The sequence below is a fragment of the Ischnura elegans genome, chromosome 11 (genome assembly GCF_921293095.1).
Source record: "Ischnura elegans chromosome 11, ioIscEleg1.1, whole genome shotgun sequence".
Lineage (NCBI taxonomy): Eukaryota > Metazoa > Arthropoda > Insecta > Odonata > Coenagrionidae > Ischnura > Ischnura elegans.
The window spans coordinates 89,484,505-89,508,431 of record NC_060256.1 but is presented as its reverse complement, the minus strand read 5'-3'; the positions used below and the strand labels follow the sequence as shown (position 1 = coordinate 89,508,431).

Here is a 23,927-nt window from a genome sequence, read left to right as displayed (position 1 = left end):
TGTGCCTTGAGGCTTAAATGAAATTTTCACATCTAATGGCGGAATTTGTTCGTTACTTGGTTAAAATAAAATTGGGAACAGTCCGCATTTTGATGTAACAACCAGGCATGTTCCTCTGACTCAATCACCAATCACAGGCGCTTGCCATTGCCACGCCTTTGCTGAAGTTTTCACATGCGAGGCAACAAAAAGGAGTACGTACCATTATTCACCTAGCAATTAGGTGAATTCTACGTATGGCTCATTAATGTTCAACTTAACTGCGTATTGCTAGCGCCTATTCAATTCCCAATAACCTGGTCATGGCAGTTGTACAGTTATAGAGGAATCACGTAGAAGTTCCTCTACAAGCAGTAACAAATAAAATTCGTGGGCAATTAACATGCTTTATTTTTTTACAACTGACTGATCAATTTTTTTCCACACCGACATAGAGGCTTTTTTCTTCCAGCAGCCATGAAAACTGTGCTAATAACATTTTCTTAAGTTCATGCACTAAATAGCGGTTAATCTGGTTCAAAATTGGAGAAAAAATCCATATCATACATATGCATGTTTAACTAACTCGATCGCACCACATATACTTCGCCCCAATGCTTCACCAATGCCACAGGTTTGGAATGCCAGAGAAGAACAATAAGTTTTCCCCAGACTTCAGCGAGAAATAAAGGCGAGGCCAACCTAGGGCTTCATTGTCGCGAGAATCCAGGGCAGGAACCTTTCCACGTTATCGAAGATCAAGGGGGGCTCATCTTGGCAGTATGCAGACTTGGAAATTAGGAGGCCCAACTGCACATATCTCGCGGCCGGTTGAGCGCTGACATTCCCGGAGCCACCACTCCTGGAGCGAGATTTCATCTTCAAGTGGGAGAAGAGTGGAGCACCGAGGTCACCGTGGCAGAGGTCACTGCCGTCCACGCCGATGCCGCACATCTGTCCTTCCAACACCTCGTCTCCCGTTGCCTCCTCGCACTCTGAGGGGTCTGCATTGTACACGAACGCCTCCGATGGGATAACTTGAAAAAAAAAATAATTAAGGTGGGAGGCTAGCGACCACACGATTCACCCTAACTCACGAATACCTCAATAGGGTAGTTTCCTTCATCAAAGAAAACGAAAGGTATTGATTGCGATTCGTTATCCACAATTTGTGTATTTATAATATACAAATTATTTGGTATTAGAAATTCCGGTTTAGACGAATGACAAGGGTCAATTTTACCCTCATTTGAAAAAGGCTAGATTGGCGCCCATGCGATTCCACTCCACGTGACGTCACAGGGACCTAGTTTCTATACGAGTAGATAGGAGTTTTACATTGTCTGAGATTACCAATGCATGCATGAGGTACAGAGTTCAGGGAAACATGTCTTAATAATCACCTATTAAAACTGCCTATGGTCGGAAAGTTTCCTTCGTTTGATAAGGTATTAATAATCCTTATTTAAGCCAAGCGCTACCTGCTAGCAGGGTACTCAGCTACATCCTGCGTCGTATCAGCGCTCAAAGTCTCGCCCCAAGGTCATCTCTCTTGCGACAGCGGGAACCAGAATGACGTCACACGGAGTTTTTCCCAGCATTCATACTTAGCCGTCGCGTTTTCGCGCGCTTGAAATTTTTCACTTTTCATTCAATCGCGAAAAATAGATACCAACATTTAAAAATCTAAAAGATTGAAATACTCACTCCAGGAGTAATAATCATTCGATTTAGGCAAAAAAAAGTAATAGGAAACCACCCTGTTAGAGTGCATGGGATTGAATTCGTAGAAACGAATGATACGCAAAGTAAACAAAACAATAGGGTAGTGTCCTTCATCAAAGAAAACGAAAGGCATTGATTGCGATTCGTTACCCACCATTATTATATTCATAATATATAATTCATTTGATTTTAGAAATACCGGTTTAGACGAATGGCAATGGTCCATTTCTATCCTCATTTGAAAAGGGCCAGATTGGCGCCCATGCGATGCCACTCCACGTGACGTCACTGGGACCTAGTTTCTATACGAGAAGATAGGAGTTATACATCGTCTGAGGTTACCAATGCATGCATGAGGCGCAGAGCTCAGAGAAACATGTCTTAATAATCACTTATTAAAACTGGCTAAGGTCGGAAAGTTTTCTTCATTTGTTAAGGAATTAATAATCCTTATTTAAGCCAAGCGCTACCAGCCAGCAGGATACTCAGCTACCCCCTAGCAGCCTGCGTCGTATCAGCGCTAAGCTCGCCTCAAGGTCACCTCACAGGGCGGCAGGAGGAACCAGAAATACGTCACACGGAGAGATTTCCCGGCATTCATACTTACGCGTCGCGTTTTCGCGCGCTTGAAAATTTTCACTTTTCATTTGATCGCGAAAAATAGATTTCGTCATTAAAAAATCTAAAAGCGTGAAATACGTACTCCAGGAGCAATAATCTTTCGATTTAGGCAATAAAAAATAATAGGAAACCACCCTATTATAAGTGTAGAACATGTAACGGGGCATCCATTAATTGCGGGAGGCGTTCAAGGGGGATGGGGTAAAGTCGTTTCTCACCCAATCTCACGCGGGGCAAGTGGGGGTCCTGGCAATTATCAAGTAATTTTTTTCCCGCAAGAAATAGTGTAAGACTGCGACATTAGTAATATTGAATGATAGTATTGACAAATATTAAATAAAAATAATTAACGAAATTGCTTTTTTTATAAATCCAACGCAATGAAGCCGAGATTAACGTAATTACACTGAAAATTTGCATTTTGAACAATCTCACGTGAGGTTGGGAGAGGGGGTCGAGCCAAATCTCACGATATCTTACTATGGGTACTCGCATATGAGGAGGTAGAGATAAGATTGAGGTGGAGGTAGAGGTATAGTATCGCATAGTAAAGAGATTTGGGCACGCAGCTTTCCCATAGCCTCGATCACGTGCCAGTCTTTCACCGTGTGGCATCAAGTATAATGGTTATTGGTTAGTTGAAACATTTTCATAATGTTAAGCGATAGTAGTGGTGATGGTGACATGTTATCAGCATGTAAGTGGTGGCTGACTGGTAGTTAAGTAATCGCGAATTCAGTACCCATCAATACCCATAAATCAAGCGCCACAAGATCTGGGAGAATATCATCATCTGTATTTGCAACTTAAGTATTACCCAGACAAATTTCAGGAAAACATTAGGATGTCACAAGAAACGGGCCTTGAATGCACCAATCACGGAGTAGCCTCCCGATATACCTCGCGACACACCGCTGGAAAGACAAACTCGTGTCTTTGAAAGCGGTCCCGCGCGACCTCCTGGTGAACCGTGAGGTACACCTATGCCTCCACCTGCTCACTATGCGCGCGCCCGTAACACACGATGTATTTTTGTTACCTCGAGGTACTGCGACCCCTTCCTCTATCTGCACCTCCACCTCTTACCTCCTCACTATGCGAGTACCGGGAGAGGGGGTACAAAAATCGCTAAAATCACCTCACGTAATTAATAAATGTGCCCTACGGCCTCAATCGTGAAACAGAAAATCGACTCCAATGGCCGTAACGTAGGGATCATGTCGCACGAACAAAAAAAATATGTTTTGTTTTGCTGGCACGGGAAGATTATCAGGAGTGACTAGCCTCTCAACCGGAAACCCCTCAGAAGCACTAACCCAACTCGAGGGTAAATTATCGAGGGTTGAAGGGGCCTCGCTAAGGTTTCTTGAGATTTCACTCATGATTTTGAGGGCCTCGGTGGCGGTGGGGTTAAGTCCTCACCTGCCAAACGTGAGGTCGCGGGTTCGAGTCCCGCCTGGATAAGTTCCCCTTATCCAGAGCATGGTTGTTCGTGTACGTTTCATTGTTGAATTTGTTGAATACCCCGATTTAAAATGGCCTACGAGAGCTGTATTCGGAGGTTTGGGAATAAAATAAAATAAAAATAAAATAAAATGAAAATAAAAATGAAATAAAAATGAAATAAAAACAAAATAAAAACGAAATAAAATAGAAATACAATAGAAGAAAAACGAAATAAAAACGAAAAAAAAAACGAAATGAAAACGAAATAAAAATATAAAAAAAAACGAAATAAAAACGAAATAAAATAGAAATAAAACAGAATAACAATGAAATAAAAATGAAATAAAAACGAAAAAAACGGAATAAGATAGAAATAAAAATGAAATAAAAATAAAAAAAACGAAATAAAAACGAAATAAAAACGGAATAAAAACGAAATAAAAACGAAATAAAATAGAAATAAAATAGAAATAAAAATGAAATAAAATTGAAATAAAAATGAAATAAAAACGAAATAAAAACGAAATAAAATAGAAATAAAATAGAAATAAAAATGAAATAACAATGAAATAAAAACTAAATAAAAACGAAATAAAAGCGAAATAAAAACCAAATAAAATAGAAATAAAAATGAAAAAAAAAACGAAATAAAAATGAAATAAAAATGAAAGAATAAACGAAATAAAAACGAAATGAAAACGAAATAAAAACGAAATAAAAATAAAATAAAATATTGAGTCGAATCTAGTTAAAGTATCGAAGAGACTTACGATTATCTCCCCATCCAGCCAAGACGAGATCACTCGAAGAATCGCCGACATTCCAGCTAACCGCCATATCGCCAACAGGCAGGCACACAGGACTAATGAGAGCTGAAAGTTGCATTGATTGATAAATAAACACACTGCAAATAACCTTCGTTAGGCTGGAAAAACCTCAGGTTAGGGCTGATAAACAAATACTCATTATCACGCCTGATCTGAGTTTATAGTAACTCACGCTTGATTGCCTGTTTTTCTTCAATGGTAATGTAGTTTATTTAGAAAATTAGTGAAAAAATTGACAGAAGCGGAAAAAAAATTAGTAAACCTTTTTTGCTGCAAGATTCCGCGGAAGCTTTACGGGAATAATTAATAGAATTGGTATTTAAAAAAATCGGAAGAAATGAGGCTAATTTTAGACATGGAGGAGACTTCCAACATTTTCTGCTTTTGGAAAACCTAGTCATCTAATGGTTTTATGTTACCCGCCACCATTGGGTGGTGTATAAAATGGATACACTTGGATTTTCATAAATGTTATTAATTTACGCCAAGCGTGGGGAGTGTTGGGAGAAGCTATTTAACTCACAATTAGTCAATTTTACTAATATAATTGTAAGGTTAACATGTAAACATTTACATGATTATACATGTTATTTTGGTTACATAAGTGAATAAAAAAGGTTAATTTTTCTTTTTTACAAATTGAACGTTGTATTATATTTAATTATCTCTCAAATAACAATTCTAGTAAAACTAGAAATAACCAAGAATTTAACAGGGAGTGCGTAAGAAATTACTCGGAGAAAGTAAAAGGCACACCGTAATTAACCACTTGATATGAGAGTAACGAGCCACAAAGTTGGTATCATGTTAGTTTATTTCTAAAACTAGTTGCTCCTTAGATCGACTCAACTTCAACTTCCATCACACCTAAAACTAGTTGGTATTCAAGTGTACTTCATCATAGAGTTGCACAAATTCAACAATTAACCACATCGAACACTACTAATCTTCGCTTAAGCAATTTTACTGGAAATGGGTGCTATATTTATAACAGTATCGATAAAACCAAAAACTATTTACCCACCATCAACCAACCGACTGTGAGGGAAACTATTTTATCAAAATTTTGAGTATTAAATATTTCGTTCCATGCTCACTTCGAGAGACTTTCCAGAAAAACGGGAAATACGAAAGCGGCTCAATGGGCAACATGGATAGCAAATTAGGAATCTTGCCGGAATGAGGGGAAGACTTAAATGATAACACTAATTACCGATAATACCATGGCAACAGAGAACATCGAACCTGGCAGTCATTTTGTGCGGCGACAATAGTCGCTGGGGTAATCGTCGTCATCGCTATAGCCAACAATGCTCTAGCTGGCTTGGTGATGAAAACGCAAGAGTGGTTCAGTATTAGTGAAGCGGGCCATAGATGTTCAAGTCAAACCAATGGCTAAGTTGGAAATGGCTATAAATGTCAGATAAAGAGCGTGGAATCCCGAGGAGATAGAAGATGGATGACAACGATTGATATCTCGAAAAATAATCATTCCACCATTCGTACATGCTCGGCGGTCTGCGAAGGTTTTGCCGGTTTCTATCATTTTTCCTGCGAATGCCAGGCCACGAAGCCAACCCGGAGGAAATGAGTTCCAGCATATAATGAGTCTCCTATCGCTGCCACAAATTCACTATCACCTTAATCTCCATACGTTAAGGCGAAGTTTACCAAGGAATTATTGCTCTATCTTCGTATGTACTCGCTATTTAATCACCTAAATCACACGGACCTTAGATTGTAAATATCCACGTAAACTGATAGCAAAGGAAATAAAGTTTTTCATAAAGTTAAAATGAAAATTCTACAACCCCCGAAAACACAGCGTGCGTAATCTCTCTTTTAATTTGGAACATAGCCTTTAAATTCCTCTCACAATCAGGATAACTTAAATCGAGGAACCTAGTCGTAGTCAGTGGATCCAATGAGCACTACGGCCTGTATTTAATTTCTAATCAGAGGGTTAATTCGATCAATGTAATGGAAGTAAATTTGTTTAAGAGATAAGCATGGACAATGAATTCCACTTCTTTTAAAATTAATATGTCCATAAATCGACTATTTCGTTGATCATTCATTGTTTTTATCTCCTATTTCCCTTAAATCTGTGTACGTTGTGGTGTAAATCGGGGAGTTTAGTTCTGCCACGATTCTGAAAAAACGAACGATTAACCTCGGAACGATTGCCTATTTTATTTCTAAACAAATGCTTTGCTACACTCAAATCGTATTAAGGTTCCTCATTGCATCCGTGCAAAAGTGACATTAAACGAAAAGAGAATCTGATAGTCTTCAGATATTCTAAGACCGTGGTCTTCAGTGTACGTTTGTGGTGCTTAGCAACCAAAAATTATTTATATAGCTATGCTGACAGCCTTATAAATAAAGAAAACATTCATTTTAAGTGTTCAGTAATACAGTTTCATTTGTGACTACGGACATTTTATAGTTGCTTCACTGATCAGAAAACTGTTGTGTAAAATGAGGTGACCACTATTACTTCAGAAGAACAAATAAGAAGACCAATATTGTCAGCTTAGACTTGCTTACTTCTTATTCCACTATTAAGCACTCAGAACAAATCGAGACGTTACATAATTCGGCGTCATCTTGATAATTTTTTTGTGGGCAGCAAATATTGATGATACAAGCATCCTTAATGCGCATAAACAGAACTTTAGGAGGGTGCACCATCTAGGTAAGACTATATTGGATATTATTCTGTAATAGTTAGTGCCTTAGTTATTCCTTATTCAGACAAACACACTGAATTGGAATTTTAAGCTTTTAAAAGTTCAAAATCAAAGAAAACTAAAGTAATACGTCAAATAATTTCTTTATAAAAATTCCTACACTTAAGAAAGGGTAAATATTGACAAGATAGTACCAATTTTCCTGAGAAATCTGGATCACATAGATCCCAAGGGAGGTTTCGATTTTCGTAACAATTTTTATCGCGAAAATATACCAATTCGCGCTATGATTTTTAGCCAGGCATAATTGGTCACTGAAGCGCCTTAGGCCCACGACCGTTCATTAAAGTAGACATTTGCGACACTTGCGCTGTAATTCAAGATAATATTATTTATTAATGGCTTCAAATAATTTATATAAATATTTCAATTTCATTTAACGAAAAAGCGTATATTTTCTATGCTGATATACTACATGGATATTAGCAGAGAGTAAGGATATTAGATATCAAGGTCAGAGCGCTTCCTGAGAATAAATAGCAGGTTCTCTCGCATAGTAATAATTTCTCGGCATACTTCGCCAAAATGTATGAAAAATTGAGTCTACATCTACATAATACCCTGCGAGCCACCTCTAGGGTGTTTGGCAGGGGGTGATCAATCACCAACATTCAGCATGCAATTGGACTCCCACATGCACACCACACGGTCCAAAAAGCGTCACGTATATTAACAAATTATACTACCCCATGCTGTTAGAAATAATAATGAAATTAAGAAACATGCGTTAAGTTTTTACATAGGTTAGTAGGCTACACTACAAGTCATGCAATCTATTTGTGAGTTCTAACGCTGCCGTTATAATCTCTTATTGATCGTGGAAAAAAGACATTCTGAATCTGTCTGTTCCACAATCTATCTCTCTTATTTTATTTATATGATCTGATCTTCCGTAGTATGTTGGCGTCCGGAAGATATGGTTAGCTTCGTTAGAAAAGACACTGCTCTTGAATTTATCTAAAAAGTTTAGTCTACTTTTCAATCTACGGTCCGACAGAGATTCCTATCCGAGTTTATCAAAGTCGGATGGGAATCTCTATCATCCGAGTCGATCGTGACCTTGTAAATCTACATGCTACACTGCAAGCCGCCTCAATAGGCGTGTGGCGGAGGGTTTGGGAACACCGGCCGTTTACAAATAAAAGGCAAACTCTCAAAAGGATTTCACCTACTTTGGTGTCGTCTTGTAGCAGCGATGGGAGAAATATTATGCTTGATCTCATTCCTCCGGGATGGCATCGCGACCTGGCTTTTGCCCGAGACGTGAGATGTTCTGAGTATTTAACAGTGGAATGAGAAACAAGCAAATCTAATCTTCAAGGACTGGTCTTCTTATTTATTCTTCTTAAAGAGTAGTTGTAACCACATTATACACAACAGTTTTATCGCAGTAAACCGATTAATTAAATGTCCGTATTCATTAAATGAAACAATAGTACTGAAAACTTAAAATTAATATTTACTTTTTTAAAAAATAAACTCTCAAAATAACAACAAAAATAATTTTTGGAGCCTAAGCACCGCAAAAGTCCACTCGAGACTATTATATTATTTTTTTCTTTTAATGCACTTTTACATGGATGCAAGAAGCAACCTTAGCTAGGGAAACAGGCTACACACCACGAGAGTTGGCATCATGTCAATTCCGTCGAATTACCTTCTATTTACACAACTACATAATACCCTGCGAGCCTCCTATACGGTGTTTGGCAGGTGATCAATCACCACCATGCAAGAGGACCCCCACGTGCACACCACACGGCAATAAAAATAATGCGCGTGGTAATAAAATGGGATCGGGTTGGTGTGGTGGCTTGAGTGTTGGCTTCCCACCCGGTGGACTCGGGTTCAAATCCCGGCGGAGGCAGAGAATTTTCAGAGACTGCCCGATCCCTGCTTGAATGTTGTGTGGAGGGCATTTCAAGCGCAACACTCCGTCCGTCGAATGGGACGTTAAGCCGTGGTCCCCTTGGCGCCTTTCGTTAAGAGCAGGCTAATGCCGACGCCGGGTTTCCCTCAACCCTTCCTTACCTACCCCATCCCTCATGGCGCAAATGACCTCAGCTGTCGGTCGCCTCCTCCAAATACCATACCATACCGGTAATAAAATAACCTTCATTTCCTTACCCAAACATTTCCTCTGGATTTTACACACTTTGATCATATCTAGGGTCATTTCCCACAGAGCCATTGGTTTGGCGTGTGCGTCAGTGACCCGAATGAATGGAACTGAGCCATTAGCGCGTTTTCATCACCAAGGCAACTACTAGGAGAGCATTGTAAGCAAATGACGGCCGTGGTTACTCCGGCGACTATTGTTTCCGCACCAAATTAAGGCTATGTACCATGTGCTCTGTTACCAAGGCAGCGGGGTGTTTATGCGGAAGAGCAAAGGAATCAGTTTTGGACATGTCAGACAGTGTAATTATCCCAATAAGGTTCCTCATTTGCTAATAAGTATCGTATTGTGTCAGCGAAAGTGGCTCGCATCTGTCGTAAAATTGTATTGTTATACCATTGAGGGGGAAGGACCATGAGGATCGATTGCGTGGAAATTAAAATCTATTATAATTAGTTAAATTAGCATAACCAACTCATTGCTGTTAAAATATACCTCCCGCGAGAGCGGTGAAGAACTTCACTCTTATTAGCAAGAAAAAAAACTTCAATACCGGGAAAGAAATATCGGTACTTGGGGAGCACTCCGCTCTTCAGCACCCGTTTCGTTAACGTTTCGAAGAAGCAAAAATGTCGCAATCCCGTAGTACCTGAGAGATTGTATCATGAACTGATGCAAACGATCAAATCTCCAACTTATAAAACAGTATTGAGTATTTTTTTTCTTCCTCTTTGTCTCATTTTCAAAACGTTGATTAACGTCTTGGAGTGAAGGTCTTTGAGAATTAAATGCAAAATTTCTGGCCAACGTTTGGGCATGTTTTTATGCCTTTAACGTAACTATTTAGTAATTACGTAATGATGTTGCAATAATTACTTACGCATTCAGAGATTAACTATTGTTATCGAAGTATTGTACCGTCGGTGGAAGTTTACATGGAACATTATGAAAATTAATCAATCAAAATTAATGGTAACTAGGTGTGGTAATAGCTTAGTAACATAATATCAATAAATATGTACAAAGTTAAGGTATGTCAAAATTTTTGTATATCTTTGTTATCTTTGTATTTTATATTGTTCTTATGTTTTTCTTTCAAAGCCCTGATGATAGTTTAAAATAAACAGAAACGTTGGCTAAAACTTTTTTGCATAACATACGTTGACCTACACTCCGAGAACTACTTAAACATGAAAATTACCATAGGTTATCTACCCTCTCAGTTTGGCCTTCCTTTGGAATTTACAATAATGCCTATTCCATGTCATGATATCAATAAATCCTGACATAATTAATATTTTGATAATTGATATAGACATAATTATTAATAATAATAATAATGTCGAAATGTGTCACTCACGCGTGTACTCGACCTTCTTGGCGAGGCGAATGAGCGCGACGTTGAATTCGCCGCTGACTGGGTCGTACTTCGGGTACGCATGCGTCGTGGAGATAGCGTAGTCAACGGGTGGGTCGCCGTAGCAAGCCTCGATGGCCACCACGTCATTCAAGCCTTCCTCCACATCGGTGCAGTCTGATTCGTGGAAACCCACGTTGTACTCGCCGAGACGGACGTGGGTCCTTTTTTTCGAGAGGAAAGTGGGGGAAATGAGACAAGCGTCGGTATGGCTTTGCCTTAACCTGCCCCGTGAACGAGCCAAGTTTATACAACAGACTTAGACCTAAAAACATATTTTTACGGTTAATAACACAGATAGCCAACAACTTAATGTGTATAATTTTTACTTTGCATTAACTGCTTAATAAAACCACAATGCCCAAAATTTCTTAAGAAAATTCATTGAAGAAAATCCGCGTAAACGTGCTACGATCCACCCTATGTAGATTCAATAAAGAAAATGTCTTTCTGACAAGAAATTTTGATACTCATTTACGTAGTTTTATTGAATTTGTATCCTTATTTTATTATAATAAATCAAATATGATTAAAAACGATTCAGCCACTCTTGATTAATAAATGGTGTAACTAAACTGTAAGTTCATTGATTGTTAGGCGGAACAAAGTTCGCCAGGTCAGCTAGTATTAAATTAATAATAGGATTTAATTTTTAATTTTTATTTACTTATCTCGATCACCCCCGAAAACAGCACAATGAGGCATTTACTTCGGGAAACAATCAACAACGGACGTTTACACACACCCACATCCTGGAAGGGGCAACCTACCCAGGCGGGACTGGAACCCGCGACCTTCGGTATGGTAGGCGAGGACTTGACCCCTCCGTCACCGAGGCTGTCAATTCATCATTCATTGATTATCACACTCAGCTGCAGTGCTTCAATCTTAAGGTTTGTAATAAATCTACATTTAAATGATACCCTGTGAGCTAACTATAGGGTGTTTGGCAGGGGATGAGCATTTATCCTTAATATTGTACTAATATATAAGTGGGTGCCGCCACAATGGCACGTGAAAATGCACGACAAGGGTTAATTCCCCCCAAGCATAGTTAATTCTCAATCAGAACAGCTATGATATAACTTAGGCCCAGTTTACTATGCATTAAAAACTAAGGGCGCGGATGAAAATTTACGAACACATGGACCTGTTATTACCACTGGGCATATCATGCGGCACCATTGAGTAAGATATCATCTGTCAAAAATAAAGTCTGAAGAAAGATATGGTTTTAAACCGTGAACTCTGTAACACTGGCTTACAAGTAATTTTACAAACTTTGAACGATTAAGTTGTAATTGGGATGTAATCTTGGGCCGACTAGCTTAGCGAGACCTAAAGTACCATACAACCCAGCAGTAAGAGACATGGGATAAAAAATCATTAAAACACATAAAACAACATCCAACAAAGATGTGTATATATTATGGCATTTTTAGTTTGAGATGAACCAAACGAGGTGAAAAGCTGGTTGGTGGCACTAAAACAGAACCATATACATTTTATAGTTCCAATTTATTTGATTAGGTTCCTTTTAATGTGCACTTGAACGATGAATAAATTATTTATAAGCTCCATTGATCAGCACATTCCTATTATCTTGGCTCCATGGGAGAAGATGCAGTCGAAGCACGGTTGAATAAAGAAAACGCGAACATAAATAACTTACTTAGATTACATTTCTCTCTACCTCACCTTAGTCAACCTAATACTTACAATTTGTGGCCGGGAGCAGTCAAACAGCTGGCGATGGTGAGAACGTATCTGTCGTTAATCAAAGAGCCTGCGCAAAAGTTCTCCATCGTGTTATTTTCGTCTGAAAAAAGAATAAAATGGTTTAAGTTATGGTTTTCCACCATAAAATTTCAAATATCGAAAATTGAAGATGAAACGCTGATTTTGTGATGGTGCAGATGTGACGGTGCTGCAAGCAGCTTTCATTTGCGCTCAGTGATGTCATCTCCGAATTTTCAGAATGTCTGACTTCTTTTTTCTGGAAATATATAATTCCAAGAACGTTTTTTTAGCTAAAACGCAAAAAAATAAAAATCGCATGAAATGCGCAGAGGTGGATACAGATCCATACAGAAGTTTTCATAGAAATCTGAGAGCCAAGGAGGCGGTTTAACAATGTCTGGTTATCCCCAACCATATGATAATATAGCCTTTAACTTTACCTGGTGGTGGCATAAAGTTCTGGGAAGCTTAAAATCTAATCTAACACAGAAGCTATAGGAGTGGAAGGGATGAGGAATCCCGCACCGTCACAGAGGCGGGCGCGCCCTACTAATAGCAAAATCATTACTTGCTGTTTCTGCAGAAAACAAAAAAATTCCCTATGAGGAACGATACTTGTAAGATTTTCGGTAGATCCACCGTAACGTAAACTTAACCCCCAGTAAGGGGGGCCCCATCATGAAACCCAGCCGAAAGCCCTCAATCACCCCAGAGTCCCCCTGAATAAGAACATTAATAATTGCTGGGCCTTAGTTCAGTCACTTTAATAACACGGACATTTTTCGAGCTCACAAATAGACAGGTAAACTTCTGGTATTCTAGCATCTCCCACCACATCCCTATTGAGGATTACGGAGTAGTAGGTACCCATGTAGATTGTGGATTAAACCATTCTCATGATTGTGAATAAAAGACGATCATGAGCACTTAATGAGGAAAAGGTGATATTTTTCATTTACCACATCATTACAAACATTTTCGTAAGACAAAATTTAAATCTCACAAAAACGTGAGGATGATAGAGCTGGATGAGTCCAGTTATTTGGGAAGCAAGATAACTAGTGACGGGAGAAGCAAGAAAGAAATCAACAGCAGAATAGCCCAGGCGAAGAGAGCATTCCACCAAGAGAGACCTGCTTACAGCGGGAAACTTAAATCTGGAAGTAAAGAAACAATTTATAAGAACCTACATTTGGAGTATGCTCCTATACGGAAGTGAGGCATGGACAATGACCGAAGCGGAGAAAGCAAGGATAGAGGCCTTTGAAATGTGGTGCTACAGAAGAATGGTGAAAATCAAATGGATCGACCGAGTTAGTAACGAGGAAGTCCTAAGAAGGGTAGGAGAGAAGAGAAGCCTCATGAAAACCTTAATAAGAAGACGGAACAACCTTATAGGCCACATCTTGAGACATGATGGCCTGATTTAGACAATCGTCGAAGGACAGGTGGAAGGCAAGAACGGAAGAGGAAGACCTCGAACAAAATATATGGAACAAGTAAAGAGAGATGTGAAAGAGAAGAAATACGTAGGTGTGAAAAGATTAGCTGATAGGAGAACTGAGTGGAGAGCAGCGTCAAACCAATCCTAGGATTGTTGACCAGTGATGCTGAAGGTCAACTTACCGGAAAACCTTAAAAGTGCCAGCCATGGAAACTCTCCTAGCAAGATAAGCATATTTCCATACGTCATGTTGGAAGGACTGGCGCCGCAAGGGTCATTGGACAGTCTCATGAGGTTCCAGGCGGCGGGGTCCACATCTTTCGGAGGAGTCGGGGTCGCAGGTTTCGGGATTCTCTTCGGAGTAGTCCCGATGTCGGGGTCCATCAGCATTCGTCCCATCGACTCAGGCGGCGGCGCGGTGCTCGCTGTTGTGCTTGCTGTGGTGCTGCGTCAAAGAGTTCATTTTGTAGAACTGTAAAACTCGTTATAACGAGTTTCAGGATAGCTATCTTCAATTTTGTCATAAAGGGATTTCGTTATATCCATAATAAAGGATTTTGGCCAATACATCACAGGATTACCGGCTACAATTCCGTAAACGTTCTTTATTTAAGCAACAGATCCGTAAAATCTTATCATCGTCCCACCCTTTCCTTCAAACGGCTGTAAAGAGAAGGATTTTAAGATCAAAGGTAGAGGTATGTGGTGATGGCCACACGTCAGAACAACTGACGATAAGTTAAGGAACGGTTAAGTAGCGAATATGGCCTTAATTTCTTTATAAAAGAGGAAATAATTCCCAAGGGACCAAAGAGTAGTTTGTAATAGCGGGGATACCGTATCTTCCGTACTCGTTACATGCGGGGAAATGAACAATGGCGATAATCGGACCGGAAGCTCACCTCGCTGTCAGCAGGATTTCGTTACATACGTCACCGTTACCAATTAGTTTTACTGTAATTGGCATATATTTATTGATCTCGGGCACACATATACATATAGAACTTAGAACTCAGTTCTAAGGGCATAAGGGAGAATTTATTTATGTGAGTTAAAATGAGTTATCCAAGATGGTGGTTTATTGATTGGGGAAATAGGGTAAATCTGAATGTTATCGCTCTGCATCCAAGACAATGGCGGAGGAAGTCCAAAGATATTTCCACAAGAACCAACACTTGAAAAAACATACACAACCAGGGTGGCAAAAACCCCGCTGAGACGATGTATACCCACGACCTCTAAGTTAAGAACCTGACATCGCCACCAACGTGGCCGCCAAGTCCCAGTTAAAAATGAAGTTTTACCCTCAGGATTAAATATAACCATAATTTAGCTATCGCATTTCCAAATGACGGGAAAATCTTAGCTGCACGGCTATGTCATTTGTCGACTTACATTTCCAATGTCACAGGACGATCCTTGCTACTTTTGCTACTTTTGGACACTCCAAGCAACAAAAAAGCGCTGTCGACTGTTCTGAATGGCTTCTGCACCTTCCTGATAAAGTTCTCCCACGCCGAGGGCTGACTGCTCACAGTTTCTCCCGCGGCTGAAGCCCGCCTCGCTGTGGTAGAAAAGAGCCTGATATTATTGGTTTGCAACACATCCAAACGGGATGATCAGATTTTGGGACAAGACAAATTACACAGGCCAACAATGAAAAAAACCTTTTTACTGAAAATACCTTGTTCTTATGTTTTTAAAGTTGATGAATCCAAATATGATGGTTTCAAAGTTGTATCACCCACCATTTATTCACATTTTACAGTTAAATTTATGAAATCAAGCAAATTTTTAGAATTTAACAGCTTTTTTATAGTTATAATAAAATTGAAAAAGTAGGTCTAATGAACGAAGATAATGGGGGATTCCCGTTGGTACTTCACCGAGAAGTTCAGCGAGCGATTCATCTCAGAAAAAGCTACACAAGAAGCTTCAAGGAAAAAGGGTAAAAAAATGTAGACCAATTCCAGTTGACAAGTGAACCCTGTATTATCACGCTGTAGTAAATGCAAACAATTTTATCACGATGTAGTGAACAGTAAGTACAAACAATTTTATGATGTAACACAGTGTTTCATTGATTTCCCTTTTTACCGCATAGGGTTATTAGACCAAATATTATATACATATTGCTAGGAAACTATGGGTGATACAAAAAAACTTAGGCCAGGTTTGGATTCGGCACATCAAAATCAATAAATATCAGCTATTAAAATAAAAAAAGTTTTCAAACAAAATTTTTTTGTTGGCCTGTGTTATTATGCAAGTACTAAAACACCGTGAATCAGGGTCCAGAGTAAAGTTGCGTTAGCATTAAAGACAAGGACCTCAAAAACTTCCATGCATAGGTAATCACGCTCAAGTGAAAAAGCTTTCATGCATTGGTAATCATGCTCAGTAACAGTTAGGAAAAATATGTGGCAGTGGTAAGATACTATCTCCTGGGATGGGACCCACATTATATCTTCGATTAAATTTAGGGCGATTACTGAGCTAGTAGAGCCACGGTATTTTAGAAAGTTTCGATTTACGACCGTAGGAAACGCATAATTCGATAATTTCGATATAATTAAATGAAGAAGAAAGGCCAAATAAAAAGATACGATGCTTTTTCAAATAACATACTGCCTTTCCCCATCCAAAAAATTCAAATGGTGCTAACTTGTATTTATTCATAATACTGGTGAGCTTAAAAGTTCTTAATAAATTTTCACCAGCTAAATCACGGAGCCAGTCTCTACCGAGTACGTTCTGTCTATGAATTTAAGAAAATATCCTTCTTCTGAGGAGATGATGGCAGAGCTCTATGCCTTTCACAGAAAATTTTAGTAACGTCGACATATAACATTGTAGCTATTTTATCTGACCACTTGCCCATAAATCCTTCAAAATATTCCTTGCGTTGTCCACGACAAGGCTTGCACGATCTCTTTGCGCAATAATGGCTATTTAATACTTCAGCATCCTATCTATATACAGCCCTCGTGGTGACTGACTCACTGATGGATACAAATTCCCGACCACTTCTAGAAGTGCTGGAGAGCTGAAATTTGGCACGCGTGCGGGGAACCGGAAATGATTCGGAGGAAAAATCCGAAAACCGGAAGTTTCCGCCACGTGTCGTCGCTAGGACGACAAAATGGCCGAAATCGCGCTTTTTCCGGGGACCGTCTTCCGGTTTTTATTTTACTGCGCGCGAACCGTGCGTGCCACACGGATCGTTAATGCATTTTTTGAAAGCTGGTAAATGTAGTAACGTAATTATGTTATGTTATAAGTTTCTTTTTAAGACATTTACTGCCAAAATGGCGTCCAAAAATTGGTTTTTCGAAAAATATTTCATAACTTCCGCTCCCCTAGTCGTAATTACAGGTGTAGGATATTGAAAATGATTATTATATATGCTCATAACATAGTCTACGAAATGTAGGTAACGTTCTTCTTTCATCGTCCTTGGTTACTGAGAATAAAATTAAAATATTCCGAAAATCACCGAAAATTACGATTTTCAAAAGATTAACACAAGGTTTTGTCAATTTTAACTCAACCGATTTCTTTCAAACTTTGTTGTTACATACAGCTATGCATTGTCTTTCAGAAAACATAAACATTTTAATAATAATTTAATGGATTTAACCGCGAAAATCCTATCTATATACAGCCCTCGTGGTGACTGACTCACTGATGGATACAAATTCCCGACCACTTCTAGAAGTGCTGGAGAGCTGAAATTTGGCACGCGTGCGGGGAACCGGAAATGATTCGGAGGAAAAATCCGAAAACCGGAAGTTTCCGCCACGTGTCGTCGCTAGGACGACAAAATGGCCGAAATCGCGCTTTTTCCGGGGACCGTCTTCCGGTTTTTATTTTACTGCGCGCGAACCGTGCGTGCCACACGGATCGTTAATGCATTTTTTGAAAGCTGGTAAATGTAGTAACGTAATTATGTTATGTTATAAGTTTCTTTTTAAGACATTTACTGCCAAAATGGCGTCCAAAAATTGGTTTTTCGAAAAATATTTCATAACTTCCGCTCCCCTAGTCGTAATTACAGGTGTAGGATATTGAAAATGATTATTATATATGCTCATAACATAGTCTACGAAATGTAGGTAACGTTCTTCTTTCATCGTCCTTGGTTACTGAGAATAAAATTAAAATATTCCGAAAATCACCGAAAATTACGATTTTCAAAAGATTAACACAAGGTTTTGTCAATTTTAACTCAACCGATTTCTTTCAAACTTTGTTGTTACATACAGCTATGCATTGTCTTTCAGAAAACATAAACATTTTAATAATAATTTAATGGATTTAACCGCGAAAAAATAAAAATGGCGGGCACTGCTAACATTTTTCAGGGACTGGTTTGCTTTTTATTGTATTACTTTCGAAATATGGATGTCATAGGGCACAATTCTTTTAGACATGACAGTAAATGAATGTGACCATATAGTACCGTCATCTTTTAACCCCCCGAAACCCCCTAAAAAATTAAAATTAGCATATAAGTAGCCTTGTCGGGTACCTTTCGTCACAATTCCGCCGCTTTTCCAATCCTTACCACTCATCGCTACGGAATTGATGTGGACGATTGATGACCGCTGGCAGTAAAAACCTATAAACCCCCGGTAAACCCACATACACCCCCCCCCCCCAAAAAAAATAAAATTTTCAAATAAGTCTACTTTTTCGGTACTTTTCGTGACTATTCCACCGCCCCCAACGACTCATCCCCCCGAAATTTATGTGAATGGATGGTGACCGCCAGGATTACACACATTTAAACCCCCGGTATCCCCGTGAAATCCCCCCCAAATGTAAAATGTGTCATTTAGTCTCCTATTTGGGAACTTCTCGCAAACATTACGCCGCACTACCCGTCCCCTCTGAGCTCTAGATCCGGAATATTTGGTGAGGGCGAGCCACCGTAAACCATACGGGAAAAAATACCAGAACACCCCCGATTACCTCCTGGAACATCGCCGAAAAAAAAACAAATTTAAACTCGCCTTTCCGAATAGTTTTCGACACAATTTAACCGGTGCCCCTACCACTTATTAAAACCCCCGATAACCCCGTGAAACCTCCCAAAAAATTTCTAATAAATAGCCTCTCCAGGGAAAAGAATCGTAAGACCACTCTTCCGGTCCCCTAGGACTTATCGGCACGGAATTTATGAGAACTTTTAGTGACCACTGGTTTAACACAAGTATAAAACCCCCGGTATTCCGTAGGAACCCCCCGAAAAAAAATGAAAAACTTGCCATTAAGTCTTCTTTAATGGGTACTTGTCGCCACTATTAATCCGCATTGCACTACCTTTTACAATCATCGCTACATGATCACTGTGGACTTTTGGTGACCACATGCATAACACATTAAAATCCCCGAATCCCCCTGGGCACCCATCTCGGTGGGGAAGACCATTTATAAGGACTAGGCGGAGCAGCCGCGGGGGGGCTCCTCAACCCCAAGGCGGCGAAGCCGCCCCACAACGAGGAACTGGCGTAGGCGAGGGGGAGCTTCAGCAACCCCCGGGCGGCGTAGCCGCCCCGATGTTCAAGCGGCGCAACCGCTGTGGACTCCCCCCACCTCTGGGCGGCGAAGCCGCCCCTTAAACGAATGACGGTGAAACAGTTCCGAAATGCCCTCGCCCTCTGGCACACTAAACCCCCAGGCGGCGAAGCCGCCCTTCAGCGAGGAACGGCGAAGCCGTTCCGAGGAATGAGTGGGGCACCTCCCTACCCCCTGGCCGGCGAAGCCGGCCCCTAGCCGTGTTGAGATTATTCGAACTTCAAAAGTCTTCGAACGACCACAAATGTAGACGGCGAAGCCGGAACCGGGGTTTTAAGGGGCGGAGCCCCTTAGCGAGCGCGCGGAGCGCAGCGAGTTCATGCTTCTATAATGCGAATAGAATTTGAAATATCGAATGTTCCGTTGCAGCTAACCTTGGCAATTTATACTTTTTTGATATCGTAGTAACTTTTAAAAAATTCTGCACATGACATAGAGCATGAACGTAGAAGTTCAGTACATACCACTCATGTCAAGTAGTCTGATTTCTGAGATGCTCCACCATCGTGGATTCCGGTGAATTTTTGTGCAAAAAATTATACAATGCACGCATTTAAATAGGGAAAACGTAAAATATTACGTTCCCTTGCGCATTTCTTGCTGTTATTTGAAAATTCGATTGACACCATATTCGTTTGCCTCCTAAAACATGTTTAAGGGTTTTGGCAATATTTAATCCTTGAATTTCCGGATATATTTGTCCGAGAGAAAATTGCCTAGGGTTATAAACGTTTGCTACTATGCTGCACAAAATATGCTGACAGAATGTAAGTAAAAACTGATTATATTTAGGTAATTTAACGCAAAAATGCCCAAAAAATGGAAAAGGCGGGACAAGTTTTACTGTCGGTTGCCTATCTACATCTCCAAAAGCATGCGAAAAGCCAGAATCTTTTTTGTGCGATGAATCAACCTAAAATATTTAACTCAAAAATTGGTGAATATTTTGCTATTTATTAATTTAAAAATTGAGTTTGAAAATTAAGATCTCAATGGAAACATAAAAAAGTGGGATTTAAATATTTTAAAAAGACTTCAACTTTGGAAAAAAAACTTTTTTTATCTGAACGAAATCAAAATTTATTTGTCATTGCTACCATGCCTGGAAATTGAAATAGGGACACCTTTTGGCGGTTGCTGAATAAAATCACCTTGATTACAGTATCGCAGTTCGTTTTCATTACCATTGGAGGTGTGGCAAAGTCAGGTCAGTGACCAAGCGCGCTGCGTCAACACGCTCCATCATTATATTTATATTCCTATCCTGGCTTACTCAGCATCCATCCCAGTGTTTAAGATTTCGAACAAAATACAACCTCTTATACACCTTCTAGGCATCAACTTCCTGCTCTTAGCTTTGCATGTCGAGATTTAACGAGAGAAAATTTTGCAAACCATAGATATCGAGGATTTTTTCGTTCTTTTTCTTCACTGTTGACAGTCACTACTCTAATAGTCCCATCACTTGCGTCACGACCTGTTGAAACCCAAAAATTGATAACCCATTTTTCAATTTTGCCTTTCAGTAGTATCCCTTTACCTATTTCCTGCGTGTTTCACTACAATATGAAATTATGCCTTTCCAGTTCCCATATTTTTGCGGCATAGCTGTATCCTTTCCAATGGCATTGGAAATAAGAAATCGACAGTTAACATGTGAGTAGCGCAATAATAATTAAATGCTTGCGACCTTTCATGATTGCTACAATTCATTTTTACAGGTACTACTCTTACACCTCATCTACATCTAAGGACAATCTCTGCGGCCACATAATAATGATAAGGAAATAGGCATCTTCAGCTCATGGTAATTGGTCTCGAATGAGGAAATATCGAAAAATATCCTTCGGTAAGCAAGGACAAAAGATATATATCCACCACGAAATTTCATTTGACGCCTTCAAAGTATTCCCTTTCACTTATAACCTTGTAGAATTATGCATCAAAAACAAAATTAAACGAATCTATAATACAGGGTAAGACAAATAAGATTTCTGTCGGTCTTCAATGAGGAAATACTACAAAACTAATTACCCTTAAGATGTACTCACATGCATAATAATTACAACTATCACATTATTAAAATTTGCCTCTAATGATATAATTTGGGATTGTAACTTAGGCTTTCTAAATAATCTTTCTTTCTTTATTTTTAAATAACCTTTCCTTTTGCAACATAACGTGTTCAAGATGTAAATGACTTGCACCCATAAATGGAATCTTTGGGAGTAGATTTACATTCCAAGGCTAGCCATGAAAATTAACGTTACGCTTCTAATAAAGTGTAACACATATCCAATTGTTCAAGGAGTATTTTTTCACACGAAAAATGAAAAACATTTCAATTCACATATTCAATCTCCGAATAACTGCCAAAAATAATTGGCGTACTTATTAAAATATTAGTAAATTTAAACCTATCACTTTCATCAACCGTTACCGCTAAGGCATTTCACTTGACGAATGCTAAGCAATATTTTTACCACCAGTGGCCAAAACTAAAATTACGTGTCAATAAGTCAAACAATAAAAGCAAAAATATCGGCTATTTCACTCCGATAGAATTAGCTTGCCGGTGCCCATGGCGGATTGAGGAAGTCTAGTTATAATAACATGGCTAACGAATACCACAGCATTCGTGTTTTCTGAGATAATAGCTGACCGTTGTAGCACTAATTAGAAAAATCGGTAAAAATGCAAGAGTAAGCTACTGGAAGCCCAATGATATGCAAGAATAGCAAAACAAGCAAGGAAGAAAAAATATTTTGGTCTGTCTCTTACATAATACTAAAATCGATGATATAATAAATCTCCTTTTCATCATGATAAAATACTTAATAGCTAACGGAATCACTTATGTTCAACACAATGTTAGTAAAAGTACTGGGATCAATTTCATTTACTTCATAAAAATTGTAATCAATTACGATAATAAATTACTGATAATAAAAATTAATCAGTAAAACTACAGTTACAAATTACTATTAGTTCTTATATGAGTGTCCACTCTAAAGACCACCTGGAAACTGGCGAATTACGCAGAAAAAATTTGGAATACTTGAGTCATAAAAATTGCAATTTCACTTGCGATACAAACAATTATAACTGCCGTAACAGCACAAGGGGTGTCCTATTTCATACCCATCATAAGTAGGCTGCAACATAAGGTTGGCTGAACCTAAGCAAGCAAAATATGGTAGTCAGAGATTCGAAATTATCTGTAGGCCTAGGTAAATCTGTGAAATCAGTTAAGTAACCGTCGATTACGAGCAAGCAACGGTTGAAACGAAAGTAACGATTCCCCTTTCACCGTAAGGAGTTTTTTTAAATAAATACTGTGTGTAAAACAGCAAATTTTATTGCTTAATCTATCATGTCACCATTCCATAAAGTGAACTCACAAACAGTTGATTTCAATAGTTTGATCGCTAATATTTTTATTCTTCCTCGTCAATTTCCATCAGGTCAGATATTTGAAGAACTTCAACAAGTAAAAGATAAGCAAAATCACTCACTTTTAAACCGAGGCTCGACGAACTGGAGCAACAGAAGGATGAAGACCACGCGGAAGACATTCCGTGTGCGCGCGGCGGCCATAGTGGATCGTAGCAAACTCCAGGGAGACTATACAACAAATTCCACACAGCTGCTTCAACGGATGAGATCACGGACTTGCCACGGACAGGTATCTCTCCATTCAATTAAAGGAACGATGCGTGACACGATTTCGTCAACGTCAAGGATCTCGAAAAAGGGGAGCAGGTGTTCTCGCAGGCGACGTAAGAGTTGAAAGACACGCTGCTCTATCGCCTTCCACTTATCAATCTGCGGTCGCCGAGCGGAAGTTATGTCACTCGGGAGAGTTGCGGATTTTAGGCTTTTGGTCTGGATCAGAGGGGAGTAACGTACAAGCCTGGCATCAGCGACGTATATCAAGCGAGGGGGCCCGTCCTAGGAAATAAGGAATACAAACAAAAAATTATCGTATTCTGAATATGTTTGATGCCCCATTATGAGGGAGAGGTCCTGCCTCATACTACCCCGTAATGAGGATCTGCACACGCAACTGCATAGTAGGTTACGATTTTGGGTAGCTATGCTGATATACTATTCATGTGGTAGTTTACAAGCCTAACTTACGAAAGATGATTAAATGGGGTAGTTTCCTTCATCAAAGAAAACGTAATGCATTGATTGCAATTCCTTACCCATCATTAGTGTATTCATAATATAAAAATTATTTGGTTTTAGAAATCCCAGTTTAGACGAATGGCAA

General features: G+C 39.3%; 1 protein-coding gene across 1 annotated transcript; it reads right to left on the bottom strand.

Moving 5' to 3' along the window:
* Positions 1 to 372: 372 nt before the first annotated feature.
* LOC124168110 (CLIP domain-containing serine protease B9-like) lies at positions 373 to 23,472 on the bottom strand. Its single transcript, XM_046546223.1, has 7 exons — positions 23,167 to 23,472; positions 15,467 to 15,635; positions 14,254 to 14,516; positions 12,607 to 12,706; positions 10,831 to 11,051; positions 4,542 to 4,643; positions 373 to 1,016 (listed from the first exon to the last, which is right to left on the bottom strand). Exons 1-7 carry the CDS (start codon positions 23,246 to 23,248, stop codon positions 682 to 684), a joined length of 1,272 nt encoding a protein of 423 aa, XP_046402179.1. The 5' UTR covers positions 23,249 to 23,472; the 3' UTR covers positions 373 to 681.
* Positions 23,473 to 23,927: the final 455 nt, after the last annotated feature.